We start from the raw sequence: 17,901 nt of genomic DNA on the forward strand, positions 1-17,901 counted from the left end.
TCAACAATATTCACCTAAAGAAGTTAAATATGCATTCCTAACCAGTAATGGTAAATTAAGCTTATAAGTCTACTAAATGTAATGATATATAGATTAAAAGACTATAAAATTATTTATAAATATGTTAAAATTAAAACGTACTACAAATTAAATTTGCTAAATCCACCTATGCTACTTGCAGGGCCTTTCAAGCAATAACGTGTGTTTATTACCATCAAACAAGATGTTAGCACCTCCCCCCCTTTTTTTTTTATTTCAGTAATAGAATTTAATGATTCATCACATATAATATCCAGTGTTCAACAAGTGTCCTTTATGTCCCTTGTCCATTTAGCCTGTCCCTCCACCCAACAACCCTCAGTTTGTTCTAAAACTAGAGCTATTTCTACTTGACAGTGCCATTTTCTGTCCTGTTGTCACTCTAGTCCTTGTTTATAATTTTTTTAAAAAGGATTTTAAGTAATCTGTACACCCAATGTGGGGCCTGGACCTGAGATCAAGAGCTGCATGTTACATACACCAACTGAGCCAGGTGCCCGTTTCTAATGATTCTTATTTGAACTCTAAAACATCTCCATTCAAAAGGGACAAGGCAAGGGGCCATAAAAGTCTTACATGAGATCATGAAAGTCCACTCTTTGTAACCTTTAAAATGGCATTGAGAGTTTGCCATTTAATAGTCTCTCATCTGATTACAGCATTATTTGTGAATCTGCTTGGCTATTAAAAGTAAATGGAACTTCATGAGATTGAGACAGCACATAAAATTGGAGAAAAAATGATTTATTGAAAAATACCAATAATACTGACAGACTTCAAAAGCAATTCACACTTCCAGAATACAAAGTACTTAATACATTTTTTCCCAAAGTTAGCATTTTTGTAAATCAAATTTGATAACCTGACTAAAAATATTTTCCAGCTTTATTTTTAAAGAGCTGCACAATCTTTAAAGTGGGGACCACGAGGTGGGCAGGAGCAGAGGGGCAGAATGCACCTGGGACTGCGCAGCAGTCTACAGCAACATTTCCCACAACTTCAGTGCTGGAAACAAAATACTGCACAAGACAGCTGCCCTCCAGTGTCAGAGAATCTTGGGAAACAGCATATCAAAAGATAGCTAGCTTTTCTTATAATTTATACACTTTCATTTAAGATTGCTTTTTGAAGAAAATCTTTAAGAATGCCACTGTAATTTAATGTCATCCAATAGCTGAATTAAAAAAAAAACTATAATGAAAGAAATGAACTGTTACCATCGAAATGGTCTTTGCCGAGCTGTAATAATTCTAGGCTTTTTTAGATGCAAAAAAATTAACACATATGCAAGTTTAATTTGAAACCACGCAAATTATGTATGTAGGCTCAGATAGTAGCAGTGTTCACTTTTATTACTAATAGCTTAACTGGAACAGCCACTCTATTCATTCCACCAGCAGAAATAGCAGCACCAGGATCTAAATAAAATTCTTTACGTATAAAAAGCTTATGTCATTATCCAACTCCCATTCTTTGCATGCTCCAATTCTTGTTATCTTATTTAACATAAAAGCAACAGGATTTGGAGAGTTACTATTTGCTGTATTAAAACAGTTATACAGCATCTTGTACTGTCAAAAAGCAAAATACTGTGAATACTGTGAATGGCAGCCCTTCTTCACAGCTCTACACTTGAAGCTGCCAAGCATTCACTGCTCGTGCCAGCAGTGGTATTTCCACAGTAACATAGCAGAAACTAAAGGAATCATGGCACAATGGATTTCTGAATTCTTTTATCTACCATTGGTCCTGGGGCTTAGTACCTTCCCCTTGTAGACTATATCTGCTGATCATTCCATTATCTTTAATGGAGGAAAGGCATCAGGTCATATAGCGGGTAATGGCTCTCAGAGCGTAGAGGAGTTCTGCTTGCATCCTAGCTTCTATAAGAAGCAGATTAACATGAACCTGAATATAAAACACATTATTTAAGGTACAGTTGTAAGCATTCCCAGCTTTTCAGTGCTAGTATCCCCCCAAAATAAGTACATTTTCTGTGTGCCACTGAATAACTTAGAAGTCTTGAATTTGTCTCAAAATGAAAGCCATCTGATGCTCTTTTTGGATAGATACGGAGCTTATATTTGATTACATCTCTTCTTAGAGGTTTGTTATATTTCAGAAAATCTAGACATTGCTTTATTAGAATACCAACCTCCCTTGCCAAATCATCACTTAATAGTTTAATAACCAAGATGGTTCAACGACCAGACCATTTATATCTATAAACAATTCTCCCAAGCAGTGACAGCCACGCCAGCACTTCTGAAGTGGGGCCCTGGATGCCCTGTCTTTATTCTTTTACTCTAGCACTACAATGAGATTCCCTTCCAAGGGACACCAGAGACAGCTGTGCTGGAATGTTCTTCTCTTGGTTGGAAAAGATTTGAGAGTCATTAGATTAGATGAAGGAGAGTAAGAATCACTGCTAAGTTACAGGGCAAACCACAATAGGTACATACCTTCTCAGAGTGCTTAAACTGCCTCCAGAAGCTATCATACATTCTTTTGGTAACCTTTTCGGGAGTGCAAACAACAGTCTTGATATAAACTTTAAAGCTACGATCCAATAGCTGGTTAATTTCACCATAGTCATAGTCGTCATATCTGTTAAAGTGAGAATTATATATTTTCAATTTATAGTTTGATTTCTTTTGAAAGTATGGACATTAATAAATGCTGTATTCTTCTTCCCTCCCTGTGTAGGCAGCTATCTCTCAAAAACAACTGCTTTATAATGTTTAATTGGAGGTGAATGAGTGAACATAAAGGGGATAAGAAACAGAAGTTAGGGAGATGAATAGAAAATTTGCCAGTACCCAAGCAACAGTATATATTTATGATCAAAGAAGCAATCACACTGAGGAAATTGTGGAAACAATTTGAGTATTGTTAAAATTAAGAAGTCCACAAATTAATATTTCTGGTTACTACTGCATGATATATAGATCATAATCCACTTGTGTAAATGAAAACAATAATTATTTTTTTTTCCCCATGTTTCCAGGAGTTTCTGGGATCAGATGAGGAAAAAAATGGTGGGGGATTGGCAGATGATTATTCCAGAGGGAAGGATGATTTATAGTCAGCCTCACAGTGTCTACACTTCGGATAAGCTGTTCTGCTTTAAGCCAAGATGGTTACAGTCACAAGTGTCTGCTCTGCTCCACTGAGTTATAGTTTCTAGAACATCCAGGGACTCAAGTCTCTTGTGTTTCAGCTCTTGCAAAGCTGGTTCTACTACTATTCTGGAAGCTAATAGTCCAGTCACTGATAAAATGAATAGCAAGAGAAAACCTGATTTTACAGCTGAAATAATCAGAAAACCCTATAGCATAGTGTTTATGTACATCTGTTAGAAGGTGGTATATAATGGCTGCATTTCCTGTATAACATAATATGGCTGAATACCTAACAGGACATGGAAGTTTTGCATTTTGATGAAGTATCATGGGAGCAGGTACTCTTCAGAAGGAGCTTGAGAATAGCCAGGAGGGCACTATAAGGGTACTTAGATCCAAGACGACAGGAGATGATACAAAGAGAAAAGATATCAAAGATGTCTGGTGACAAACTTTTCCTCTATGGGCCAGAGGCAATGTCCCTAACTTTCCCTTCTGCCTAGCTAGGAGAGAGGAAATAAACCAAGCTGCATTAAATTGGTTCTTTGGCTCATAAGTGGCATAAAAATAAGCTATTGGGGAAGGGATGGTTTATGAACATTATACATATATGTAATATATATATATACATATATATAGTGCATCTCTGTGTATATATGTTCCAAGCACTTGAATAATTTAGCTCAAAGGAAAATATTTCTTTGTAAACATAAGAAAACAAACTAACCTTATTCCAAACATGCAGTGAATATAGTTCCAAATAGCCCGTCTAAGCATTGAGGTATCAACATCTTTGTGCATTGCCATTGTATTATAAGTAAGATTGTAAGCAATGTGAAATTTTTCATCAATCAACTGTCCCACATCTGGATAAAGGCGATTTACCAAAGAATAACCATGGTCTTCCCAGCAATAGTCCTAAATACAGAGAACAGAACAAATGTGAATAATTAAAATGTGGCCAAGTATAGTTCATATGGCAAAGCAGTAGACCTAGGTGAGATTATTGGCAGTTGGAATCCACTGCCTTTCTAGTATGTTCTCTACAGCATGCAAACCTTTTGTAATTCAGTGAGCTTAAAAACCAGTGGAATTCTTCTCTCCTAAACACAGGCCACCCATTTTCAGCTCTCTCTCTCTCTCACCGTCTCCTCACTCAGCATCCAGAGATGACCCATCTTGGAAGTCCTCTCTCCCTTTCCATTGCTGCAGCTATTTAAATGGTCCTCAAAGTTTGTAAATTTTTAATTCAATACAACCATCACTCATTCCTTTTCCTCCTACCTCCTAATTCTTAGCATAATTAACTGAATCTCCTAATTAGTTTTCTTACACTAAATCTCCCTGCTTCCTTTCTTTCTACCTCAAGCAAAATAAGCCCCTGTGCTACTTCTACGTTGCTCTCATATTTATTTTCCTGAAACACCTCTTTGACATGTTATTACTCTGGTTAAAACCTACAAAACTGACCGATTTTAAACTAGCTTCACAGTAATCAGAAGTAGGAATCCTTTGCTTGAAGCACTCAGCAGCCCAGCCAATTTCTTTATGATCGCTTCCCACAATCTAAGCTCAATTATTGCTTATAGTCTCCTCTGCTTTACAATGCCCATGCTTTTGGACCATGCAAATCTCTCAAATCCTAACTCATGCCATAACATTTCCAACCCACATGATCTCTTCAATTCTAATTATTGTATTTCATGACACAATTATACTATCAAGTAGAAATATTCTGTAACTCTTCCTTGTGCCTAATTTTTGTCCCTTTAAACATCTTCATCCCTTGAGCAAAGAAACACAATTTTCTAGTTCCCAAATTTTCATAATTTTGATAAAATAGTTATTAACACTGGACCCTCACAATAACTGAGGAAGTTGGGAATAACAACTCATCTGAATTAAATATTTACCTAAATTTTTATACAATAGGCTATTTAAGAAATACAGTTATGCTGATGTTTCTATTAATGGACTGGATTGAGAGCAGTCTTACAAAGCTTAAAGAACAGAATAAATTGATGAATTAATCAATCAATAATTAACTGATGATTCTTAACTTTTACTGTGGAAACAGAGAATACAGCTACTGTTGCTCCTGAGATATATTTACAACGCACTTTTAGCATAGTGCCTCCTACCAAGCAAGAACAGAGGAGGAGCCTAGTAGTATCCTAGAGGACCACTAGGTCCCTATGTTTCCATAGACTCAATAGATACAGAATTATACAGAGGGAGTTTTAATGTATATTTCAGAGTTCATGATTTTGGAGCTAAAGAAACTGGGTCTACCAAAAATAATTCTACTCCCCACATCACTATTTATGTGAATCCTCTCAAAGTTTAATTTAAAACCCTCAAAAATGTTCATTGCTCCAAATAACATTCAGTACATATTTCACAGGGAATTAGGATACTGCAATTGTCATGGTTTATTGTCTGTGCCATCTGTAAGAACTCATCCAAGTTATAAAGAAAACAAACCAAGCAAAAGCTTACTCTCCCTAAAAAAGTAAATAAAGCACATCTTTTACTTTTGAATTTTTCATCCTCTTTCCCTCTACTCACTTTTACATAAGGCTTGGGATGCTGGGGACATTTCTCTTGTTACTCAGGCCTGGTGCATATCAGGGCCTCACTTTAATGCTGGGGCTCAATAGGAGAGGAGGAGAAAAACCAATGCTATAAATGCTAGTATTATTCATTGTTTAGATATATTATGAACTTGAGTTTTGGCACACCATCTGGGAACCTAACCTATTACTGTAATTTAGTTTTATGGGTGAACGTGTTTTGATATCTGATTTATGAACTTCAACAATAAAATAAATATATTTAAAGGAATTGCCTGATAAAAGTTACTTCTTCAACATTCTAGAATTCTCAAATCCAGGGGGCTTTTTCTTATTTTAAGTCAGACGGAACTACTTCTAACTAGTCATGTGCAATTTTACCTGTACTCGAAATGTTGGAACATGCATCCCGTGTCTAGAGAAATCCTTATAGCCGTAACTAGTATCCTCAAAGTGACGAGATACATCTCTTGCTGGTGTAACTTCTTCATCATCTGAAATAATTTAAAAAAAAGCCACTTAAAGCTTTTCAAAAACAGAATGCTAGTTAAAATTCATTTTACCTATAATAAGTAAAAACAGGATAGCCCTCTGACAGTGAGTAACCAACTTAAGTCTTAAAACCATAGAGAAGTAGCTTACTTACCAATAAATGTTATAAGTAGATTCTGTTATAAAAATATTCATGGTTGAATTTTTTATGCTTTGCATTTTTCTCTTTCCCATACCCTCTGTGTTCCCAGTTCTACTTAAAAGCATGTACTCAAAGTCTGAACACCCTTTTGGATAATCTTTATGGTGATAAATCATCTATGCTCTATACTTTAGCACTTGAATGATTTCTGGTTAAATATTAATGTCCTACAATATATAATATGATCTAACACCTCAAAGGGTCCTAGAAACAATACTGCAATGGTGAATCATTTTTACAGTGTTTCCTGAAATGCTCTAAAGTCTTTCTGGATTGCTTTCATGTTCGTTTGAAGTAAATAGAAACAAAAACTTTTCCTCAAGGAGAAACAAGATAACATCCAACCTTCATTTATACAAATTTGATTTTTTCTGGGGCGCCTCAGTGGCTCAGTCAGTTAAGCATCTGACTGCTGATTTTGGCTCAGGTCATGATCTCACAGTTTGTGAAACTAGGCTCTGTGCTGACAGCAAGGAGCCTGCTTGGGATCTCTCTCCTGCTTTCTCAAAATAAACTTTAAGAAAAAATGTGATTTTTTGTTTGCTATTAGGAAACTTCGTATTTAACACATACACTCTTTCGCTCTGTTATCAAAATACATTTCCTGTAAATTACCTGATTTATATATTAAATTGTATAGCCTGTATATAAAGGCCAAATATAAAGAATTTACATTTGTCATTAGTTGTCTAACAACTGACAAATCATTTCACAAATCATTTTATTTTAAAGCCAAAAAGTAATCTCAGGGCTTTATGAACTCCATTTCCTAATTTTATTTAATTTCTTTAATGTTTATTTATTTATAAAGAGTATGTGAGTGGGAGAGGGGCAGAGAGAAAGGGAGAGAGAGAATCCTCAGCAGGCGGTGCAGACCCTGACTCGGGGCTTGATCTCACAAATTGTGAGATCATGACTTGAGCCAAACTCAAGAGTCAAACGCTTAACCAACTGAGCCACCCAGGCACCCCCAATATCCTAATTTTAAAGAAGAGAAAAAAGAGAGCATTCATATGTTAAGTGCCTTACATTCACAAAGTTTATTAGCAGTGATGTTAGTATAAAAACCCAAATCAAATGTCCTCTTTTAGTCTAGTGCTATTTATACTATCACTTCTTTTTCTAGGTTGCCTGCTTTATTTATAGGTAGGAACACCTATGAATAGCTTATCTAAAAGGAAAAACATATTTGGATTTATGTTTTAAAACTATTATTTAAATTCTCTAATAAAATTAAAAGATAAAAGTAAAAAAAAAAAAAAAAAGATAAAAACTTATCTAAATTCTCACCCCCACCTGGGTGGCTCACTCTGTTAAGCATCTGACTCAAGTTTGGCTCAGGTCATGATCCCATGGTTCCTGATATCAAGCCCCAAGTTGGGCTTTGTGCTGATAGCGTGAAGCCTGCTTGGGATTCTCTTTCTCAAAAATAAACAAACATTAAAAAAAGCGGGGATCTTTTTTGTAAGCAATAGAAATTTTGTTGACTATGTAATGATTGCTTTTACCTGAAGAGAAGACAAACATGCTCTCTCTTTTTTCTATTTCAAAACGTGAAGCCATCTCTTCCTGACTTGCCTCTTCTTCATCTCGACATTCCTGTAACTGCCTCATCTTTTCCATGAGGGCTTCGACCTCAAAGAAGGAATCACTTACCTGAAGAGAAAATATAATTAATGTTGTATATTTCAGACAAAGGATGAAATTTAAAAATTTTCTTTTATTAAGACACAAATTCTTATGAGACAACAGAATATAGGAAAAATAGATCTTATAATTTTAATGTACATGAATAAAAAATATTTTGGTGTACATATACAGGTCTACAGATTTTAAAATAAGTTTTTTAAGAACACAATATTTTTACCTTATAAAATTAGTAATAATGTCATTACTGTTAATGCTAAGTTTTAAGAATTAAAATTTAACACTAATCATCAACTTACAACGGCTTAAATAAGATACAAAGTTTAAGTAGTTTTGCTTCAACTATGCACATTTGGGCACATTGTCAACACGTGTCTATCATCTTCAAATTATAGTAATCAGCTCGAATTTACCAATTAAGAATGAAATGTGTCCTTACAGGGCTGGAATTCTCCACATGACCTCTGCAAATGGGGTTGGCAGCTGTCTCTTGCTGGGATGACTAGAGCAGTGACATCTGTATTAATAGGTCTGACAGACGCAGGAGGACTGGCCAGTGGACTTGAACTAGCCAAACAATACCCTGCTGCATCCTTACTATGGAACTGGGATCAAATCTGTGGAATTTATCTTATAAAATAGTAAGAAATCTTCCAATTTCAAATCTCAGTGTTCAAACACAAAACTAATGTTTTCCTCATTATACATATCTTTTGCTAGGAATGTTCTTCCCCTACTCTTATGCTCTTTTCCTGGTTTACACCCATTGGTCCTACTCATGTCAGCTTACTTGCTTTTCCTGTCCTGTCCCCCCATCCCAAACCTTGCCACCCTAATTACTCTCACACAGCATTCTGCTCATTCCTTCAGAGCACCAGATACAATTTGTAATTGTTACTGCATGATACTGGTTTAATGCCTGCCTCCCTCAAACCAAACCTTCATAAAGACAGGGGACCTGTCTAATTTACGAGTATATATTCAGAGCCCAGCATAGTACCTGGCACATAGTAGATATTTGCAAAATATTTGTTGCAGAAAGCTTGTAAGGATAATTCTACATTAAGAGACAAAAAAATCTATACTACTGGTGCTTTATATTTTCGTATGATCCTAACAGTTATACTGAAGCACCCTATAGTGAGTACTTCCTCTCACAATTTCATGATAGAAAGTGTTTCTATGATGTAGTAAAGGTTCTTCAGTACATAGTTCTCCTTAATTACTCCTAAGAGAGAGTCAGTGGCCAAATAAAGGGCTGAAAAGAATGACCCAAGGTTTACCAAAAAAAAAAAAAAAAAAAAAAAAATATATATATATATATATACACACACACACATATATATATATATGTGTGTGTGTGTGTATATATATATATATATATACATATATATACGTATATATATATATATATATATATATATATAGGTTTTTGTCAACTCACATTATCCTTCATTATACTACCTGTTTTGTGTAGCTACCTTCTCCTAAAACAACCCAAATTTTAAGTATTCTTATGAAAGACAATTCTTGATTGATTTAAAGTGAAGAAGTAAAGGAAATAAAGTACATTTCTTTTGCTCCTTAAAAAATCTATTAAACTTGTTAGTGTAAAAAAAAAAGGCATTTAATTTTGATATTAAAATGTTAATACTGTATGAGGAAATTCTTTTGGTTTTTTAACCACTTGTATCTGAATTGAACTGAGTCAGACATCTGATACGTACCTGAAGAATAAACTATATTAGCTCACTGACAAGTGCCCTCAGTGTGGGCCATAAACCTTTTAAATAGCAAATTCAGGGACTAGTAGAGAAATTTAAAATTTCTATTATTTTACTACTAACCTCATGTAACAGAGGAATAACTAGAAACAATCAAGTACTTTTTTAGCCTTGTGCTATTTTTTTTTTTTACCCTTTACCCCAAAAATTTTATTAGGGAAAAACTACAGAACATTTACAGTACAATGTTTACAGTCACAATGTGTACTGATTTCCCAAAATATATTACAACTCAAGTTGACTTGTTACATTCAAAAACCTACTTCTATGTAGTCCAGAGTACATACATACCTAGTGCTCCAACTGTACCTACGTACAAACAAACTAAAGCTACTGCTAATTCATCCGTTGTTCAGGAAAGCATTCTTGCCTTTCTACACTCCCACACAAAAAGTACAAATTTTGGAATTTTCTGTAATGAAAGAAGGCGTGTTCATGTACTACATACCATTTTAGCACTAAGAGGTGGCCTCTTCACTTCATATTAAAAAGAAGTGGTAAATATCTTTTCCTTTTGTGTAGTTGAACCCATCCTACATTCAAATTCTCTCAAGCACTAATACACGAAATACTTATGTGGTTGAGGAAGATTTAAGGCAAGTTCTGGCCCTTCCAAAGGCACTGTAAGACTACCCCCAACCCCATTATTTTCTTCAGCCTTGTCCTAAATCAAAGGTGGGGAAGGACCACAATCCAACTCCAGGCATCCTAACAACTAATACATATATTTTCCCTTAGACCATCTCATATAAGTTTTAATAAATGATCAGTGGCCAATATTACAGCCTATAACATTAATCCAGGTGGCTCAACAGGGTGAAACTGATGGTCTTGGGCCTTGTGATCAGCTCACAAGTGATCAATCTTGGGAAAATTATTTTCCTTCATGTGCTAATCTCACCATATGTAAATGCTACTTTTTATTTAGCACCTGATAAATAATACCAGCTGTACTAGGCCTTTTATTTCTTTAGAGACATTTCATTTAAACCTCAAATAACCTTATGTCTGACCTCTATTTAGACATGAAAGAAAAGAGGCTCATGGAGGTAACCTGCCCACAGTCAAATATATACATTAAAGGTAATTCGACCTGTTAAAATCTGTTTCAAAGGAATAATATAACCGAGAAAATGTATGCATGCAAAGTATTCAGAAGACTGTGATGCTGTTTCTGTGATTTCTCTTTGGAAATCTTTTCACTATAGCAAAAGAATGCAAAGGGGATTTTGACTCATTGTATTCAGGAATTAAAATCTGCTTATAGAACATTCAACTTGTTCTAATCTGTTTCAAGGGAATAACAAAATTGAGAAAATATAAAACCCAGAGAAGGAATAGAAAGCATTTTAATAAATTTACTTTCACCTATATATATATTTGTGCCAAGTTAAACATGAAAAAGAATTTTAAAAGGAGAAATTTCTAGATAAAGGCTGATTAACTCTTCTAAAAGATAATTAAGAAACCAGCCTGTTTCTTTTATGCAAAAGAGAGGAAAAGAATGTGATCAGCATCAGGGAGTCTCCACCACTAACTTGCATGGTCTCAGCCTCCCCTCATCTCACTGCAGCACCCATTCAATACTAGCTGGCTCTCATGGGGCATATGCTGGTGGCTCCTGATCCTAAAATTACACTTGAGTGTAACCTCCTAAAGGGTCTTATAATTTTATATGTCCCTTAGCACTAAACTACTGCTTAGCATTTATAGGCAGTCAGTAAATACTTGCTGAATGAACAGGTAGAGGGGCTTAACAGGGTAGGTTTTCTAAGAAGTCACATGAAAAAATAATATAGCAGCAATCATTATGATTAGTCTTAATCCTGTAACAAATAATAGATACTTACTGAAACATTTCCTGCTGAGTTGACCTGCATCTCATCCACACTGTGATTGCCATTTGTAATGTCACAGATGCAGTAGTTACTAACAGAAGGAGGTCTGAATGTGTGGCCACCATCACAATGAATTTCTGGACTGATTCCACAGCCAAATGTGAATGAGGCAAGAGAATGATAGTGTGTGAGGAGAACCACTGCATGTACCAGTTCTGCAAGGGACCAGCTGTGCTCTTCAGCTTTTAAAAGTCCCTTAAGAAAAAAAAAAAAAGAACATATTTTTACACTGGTTATGGTGTTGGTAAAAGTAAATAGTTCATCTTGGTATTTAATCTATTTAAAACAGGATTAGGAGGCACCTGGGTAGCTCAGTCGGTTAGGCATCCATCTGACTCTTGATTTCGGCTTAAGTCATGATCTCACGGTTCATGGATTTGAGCCCCACATCAGGCTCTGAGCTGACAGTGTTGAGCCTGCAGTGTTGAGCCTGCTTGAGGTTCTCTCCCTGCCCCTCCCCTGCTCATGTGTGCAGGTGCACGCATGTGCTCTCTCTCAAAATAAATAAATAAACTTAAAAACAGGAGTAGTCACTGTATAAAACCTAGGGTACAATTATAATTTGAGACACATAGAACCCAGAGTTTGCTAATATAATTTTTTATGAATTATGTATTTACAAACAGAGCTTAACATAACCTGATAATGACATATTCATTATTATTTTGATTTTCTGAAATCCTGATTTTAAAATGTAATAGAATGCTTTTTGTTTAAAAGCAGTTGCCATATTTCAGATGCCGGATTCTGAATGCTTTCACTGTTAGTTCAAAGTCTCAATCTAAATGTAATAAATCTGGGGGCGCCTGGGTGGCGCAGTCGGTTAAGCGTCCGACTTCAGCCAGGTCACGATCTCGCGGTCCGTGAGTTCGAGCCCCGCGTCGGGCTCTGGGCTGATGGCTCAGAGCCTGGAGCCTGTTTCCGATTCTGTGTCTCCCTCTCTCTCTGCCCCTCCCCCGTTCATGCTCTGTCTCTCTCTGTCCCAAAAATAAATAAACGTTAAAAAAAAAAAATAATAAAATAAATGTAATAAATCTGTATTTAAAGTGGAAGCTACTGTATAAAATATGCCTGTGTTTTTCTTTATTATCAAACTGTCTCAAGGAATTTTAAAGGCAGTAGTTTGAACTTGACTCTGCATATTCCTAAATCATCAAATTATAATTATTTAAAAAATTATGTTTAAGGTAAAGTCTACGATTCTTCAAAGTCTTGCATATCATATCCCTTCTGCTTCATTATTTGTTTTATAATCCTGTGTAATTTTGCATTACCAGACAATATAATAGATACTACATTAATCAATTTCAGATCTTATATCTTAATAAGATGCTTCAATTATATAATAGTATTGAAAATGTTTTATGAAATAGAAAGATAAGCCCAAAAATATGTTGCATTTCTACTGCATGGTAGATACTTTTAGGGAATGTCAATCTACCTAGAACCAGAAGGCACTAATTTAAATGGCATTTTAAAAAGATACACAAGATGCCACTTTACACCTATCAGAATGGCTAAAATCCAAAACACTGATACACCAAGTGCTGGTGAGGATATGGAGAAATAGGAATGCTCATCCACTGCTTCTGGGAATGCAAACTGGTACAGTCACTTTGGAAGACCTTTTCCCAGTTTCTTACAAAGCTAAACACAGGCTTACCATGCAATCCAACAATCACATTCCTAATTATTTACCTTTTTTGAAAACTTATGTTCACCAAAAAACCCCTGCATGTGAATGTTTATAGCAGCTATATTGTAACTGCTCAAAACCAGAAGTAACCCAAGATGGCTTTCAAACAAACTATGGTAACTCCATACACTGGTGTATTATTATTCAGTAATAAATAAAATAAATTTTCCATGGGAAATGCATGGAGGAACCATAAATGCATACTGATAAGTAAAAGAAGCTCGTCTGAAAAGATGACATACTGTATGATTCCAACTATGTAACATTCTGGAAAAGGCAAAACTATAGACAGTAAAAACATCAGTAGTTGCAGGGTTTCAGGGAAAAGGGGAGGGAGATGAATAGGTGGAGCCCACAGGATTTTTAGAGCGGTGAAACGACTTTGTATGATAGTGTAATGGTGGATAGATGACATTAGCATTTGTCAAAACCCATAGAACTATACAACACAAAGAGTGAACCATAAGGTAAGCCCCAGATTTTAGTTAATAGTTAACTGATCAATATTGATTCTTTAATTATAGCAAATGTTATCATACTAATGCTAGATGTTAATAAAAGAGACTTGGGGGGAGTCTCAGGAGGGTAGAATATGAGAATATTCTGTGCCATTTTTCTGTAAACCTAAAATTGCTCTAAAGATTAAAGTCTATTTAAAAAAAAATCTTTTTTTAAGTGACACCTTAGATACATTACACTTCTACTTACCTCAATATGTTCTTTGGTGATAAGCCAAGGTCTATGGGCTAACACTTTATTAAGTTCTCCTAAATTTTGTAGTTTTTGAGGAGCATTCTCTAAACCATTAAGCCATTTGGGGTCTCCACCGACATGAAGGAAATCATTTACATGGAGGTTCACTAAGTAGGAACACTGATGTCTTGCTGCAGCCTTAAGAGAAAACAAAAAGATCAATCTAACTATAAATATTAAAATTTTAAACTATGAATATTTTTCCTTTATAATGGGTAAAACAGCAAGTGTTTGATTAGTCCGTTTGCAAATTTTTCATAAACCACAGAAATGCAGTTTCATATAAACATTAAAAAAAATCACACACACCATAGAAAGACCTCAGAAATATCCCAAAAACAAACTGAATAGCTGATAAAAGTATTTGAGCCTTAGGAATTGTATTTATATAACTTTCAGATCCTCAGATTAACAAACTTCAATTAAGGTGCCAACCGTAAAATAATGGAGTATAATTTACAAATCGAACAGGAGTAGTACCACTTATGTCAATGTGAACTATTTGTAACAGTGGAATAGATCCTGTGTTCTTCTTTATTCTCATTTAATGGAAAATGGTTCTTAATAATGTATAAACACTTGTTTCTTTTTACAGATACATCTGAGAGTATACTTATTTAGTAAGAGGAAAACCACATACTACCTAACAGGAATCCAATTAGAAGTCAGAATATAAGTATTCATCCCTGTGTTTAAAGCATTAACCATCTCTTAAAATGATTAATAAAGGAGGCAGAAGGAATTTTTCATTTAATGTTTACAAACCATTATTCCAATGTAGTGCCGATAATGTAGGGGCAATGGCCCATCCATTTGCAGTAGATAGTGTTGAGTCTTTAGGAAACTTTCTAGATACTGTGGGTGAAAAACCATCACTAATGTAATGTTATCCAAACGACCCAAAGCAGCAAAAGAATCTGCAAACAAAGCATGCATCTGTGCGTCTTCACTTCCCACTTGGAGAATCTGTATGAAAGAGAGGAAAACCATGGTTACATAAATTGTAAATTGGTGTTAGAATGCAGTGCATACGTACTTTTTTTAAGTGTCATCTACAAGCAGGTTAAATTTGGCTTGAGAGAAAGGTTATAATTCTGAAACTTTAACTCAACTAGTAGCAAGACAGAAGAATAAACAGTTGAATATTATGTAGTAGGTAGTAGATAAACAACAAAGGCTGAACATTAAAGGCCACCTAGATAGGCTGCTTGCAGACTTGGCCAGAATCCAGATAAAGAAGCAGATTTAGATTATCAAATTTGCAGAGCTTGCAAACGGACTCTAAAGACTTTACCCTTTCCTTATAACGCCTAGTCTCAATTTAAGGAGAACCAAAATTTAAGGAGATCTAAAGCATAGGAGTTTTACATATTTAGAATTAAACATCCAATCTAGCATTGACACCAGCCTGTGGAGATGGTCAAGACCAAGTAACTCAGCTTATGAGCATGCACCTAACTAAACATCTAAATATAAAGAGATGGAGTATTATTGGTCAAAAACAAGTCTTGCCTTTCCTAGATTAAATATGGGTGTTAGAAAAGCGTCACGAAATACTAGAAATCAACATGACTATAACAGCTTTCTAATCCCACAGATTCACTGCCAAAGCATGATGATTAACTGCGATCAACTCTGCGTAAAACATGTTGTTGTCCAACAGTTGTTCAGATGCCAAGATGTGGGTCATGAAAGCTTTTCCTTAAAAGCATACAGTTCACTATGTACTTTCACAAACAACATACCTCCTTTTCTGGGATGAATCTGCTTGGTCCGTGTCCTAGTGGTCGAGGAATTCTAATTCCAAGTTCCTAGAAAAGAAAATTACACCATCTCAGGCCTCTCAGCAGTAAACAACATGAACTGAGGCTACAGGAATGGGAGGAAAAACAACCAGTTGAACAGAGACAGGCTTGTTTTAGTGGTTTGTTTTCATAGCCATATATACATACCAACTCCTCTGTTTGCATCATATGGCTGACAAGAGCTTATAATACGACACAGACTAAAAACAATAAAACCTGTTTCACTAAAACCAGAGTTTTGCATAAAGTACTTGGCAGAAAGTCTAGAACAGAAAGTTCAGCACATAGCAACCAACCCTGTGGACTGTCACTGATACAAAATAAGACCAACGTGTTTGTACATCCAAAACTCAACCAACCAAAACATCAACCCCTGTGTATCTTGTCAGGAAATGAAAACTCACTAACCTCTGCCTAGATGTCTTAAGTTGAAAGGAGTGTTAATTATTATTACATCTACAATAACACTTCACAATAGGAGAAGAAATACTATGAAAAATAAAAAGTAGTTACTTAAATCCATAAAAGAAAATACTGCAGGGCATGTTTTCTCTGTGGCTGAGTAAAACAATCTTCGAGAAACTAACTTTGCGAGTTTGCTTTAAATCTTGTATTTATAGTATGTTATCAATTTTGCTTATATTTTAGAGAAGCCCAACTGATTAACAAATAAAGGTTTTCTGCCCTTTGACATAGTAAATCTAGAACCCTGTACTTGAGAGTCTACTAGAAACCTATATTTGATGTGACAGGGTAGTGTGGTTAACAAAAAGTGACGAGTACGTATTAAAGTCCATCTTTTCCCCAATACTGTGTGATTAGAGAAACAAAACTAAAATAATAACTTTTTTTTTTAAGGCTCATGTCCTATCAATCTGGTTTCTAAAAACAACAACAACAAAAAAATCCCCCCCCCAAATTCCTGAAGTTTACACATCTAAATATTAAACCCTTGCTTATATAACTACATACAAATATTATTTGTACCCTCTACTGCTTCCAAAAGTCCTTCAGGATGTTCCTTTTAAAGAAAAAAAAAGGGGGGGGGGTGGTTTGCAGACAGAGAAGGATATGTGGCAGCAATTCAAAAAATCTGGTCCAAGTGAATGAAAACCTTTTGAGCAGAGTGGATTTTTAAAAATTAAGCAGGCAGGACAAAACTGAAGAAAATCTTTATTGGGATAACTTAAGATGTCGATTCAAATACACTTGCCAATACACTTACACTGAACACAGCAATGCTCTAACTATACCCTTCACTAGAGGAGGCACTCAATTCACTGGTCTGGCCACAGGCATGTCTTAATTTTATTAGCCCGTAATAAATGCAAGAAAAAAACCTCCACATTCCTTCTATTCAATACATCATCTTAACACAAATGCAGCCATCTATATAAAACAATGACTCTATTAGCCTTTCTAACTGCTGAATTTCTGATCCAATTACATAGATATCAAGATATATTGGGCAAAATGTTAAGGTTACATTCAATATTTACCCCTCTTCATTTCTTCACTATATTATTTAAATAAAATGCATTTTAGGAAAATGCCCATTTCAAGAGTTTATCACTGTTTTTATACCTGAGAGACACTACTATTCTTGGGACTGTACTGTGTTAAAATGTAGTATTTCAGATGGAGGAGAAATGGATTATTCAACAAATGATCTTGATACAACTAGATAGCCACTCAGAAAAAAGTAAAGTTAGAACCATAAATCATACTTAAATTAGAGGTAAGTATTAAAAAAAAACAAACAAACACCCCAAACCAAAAAACGTAAGTGCTGGAAGAAAACACTCATGGAATGAAGTTAGGCCTAAGAATGTCATAAAACCCAGAAGTCGTAAAATAGAAAACTAGTAAATCTGATGACATAAAAATAAA

The 17,901-nt window shown here is 35.1% G+C and overlaps 1 protein-coding gene across 5 annotated transcripts in view; it reads right to left on the reverse strand.

Moving 5' to 3' along the window:
- Positions 1-762: 762 nt before the first annotated feature.
- Positions 763-17,901, reverse strand: part of SESN1 (sestrin 1) — a 116,756-nt gene continuing 99,617 nt past the window's right edge. For 4 of the 5 annotated variants that reach the window (XM_030316093.1, XM_030316092.1, XM_030316094.2 and 1 more), the window contains 9 exons: positions 15,952-16,017; positions 14,972-15,172; positions 14,162-14,344; positions 11,710-11,952; positions 7,937-8,084; positions 6,116-6,228; positions 3,889-4,079; positions 2,502-2,646; positions 763-1,947 (listed from right to left, as the gene is read on the reverse strand). In XM_030316093.1, coding sequence (XP_030171953.1) covers positions 1,861-1,947; positions 2,502-2,646; positions 3,889-4,079; positions 6,116-6,228; positions 7,937-8,084; positions 11,710-11,952; positions 14,162-14,344; positions 14,972-15,172; positions 15,952-16,017 — 1,377 coding nt within the window. In that variant the 3' untranslated portion in view covers positions 763-1,860. Of the gene's footprint in view, positions 1,948-2,501; positions 2,647-3,888; positions 4,080-6,115; positions 6,229-7,936; positions 8,085-11,709; positions 11,953-14,161; positions 14,345-14,971; positions 15,173-15,500; positions 15,523-15,951; positions 16,018-17,901 lie in introns of those variants that run through there. The other variant, XM_030316096.1, reaches the window with a different exon arrangement.

Source organism: Lynx canadensis, chromosome B2 (assembly GCF_007474595.2).
Source record: "Lynx canadensis isolate LIC74 chromosome B2, mLynCan4.pri.v2, whole genome shotgun sequence".
Lineage (NCBI taxonomy): Eukaryota > Metazoa > Chordata > Mammalia > Carnivora > Felidae > Lynx > Lynx canadensis.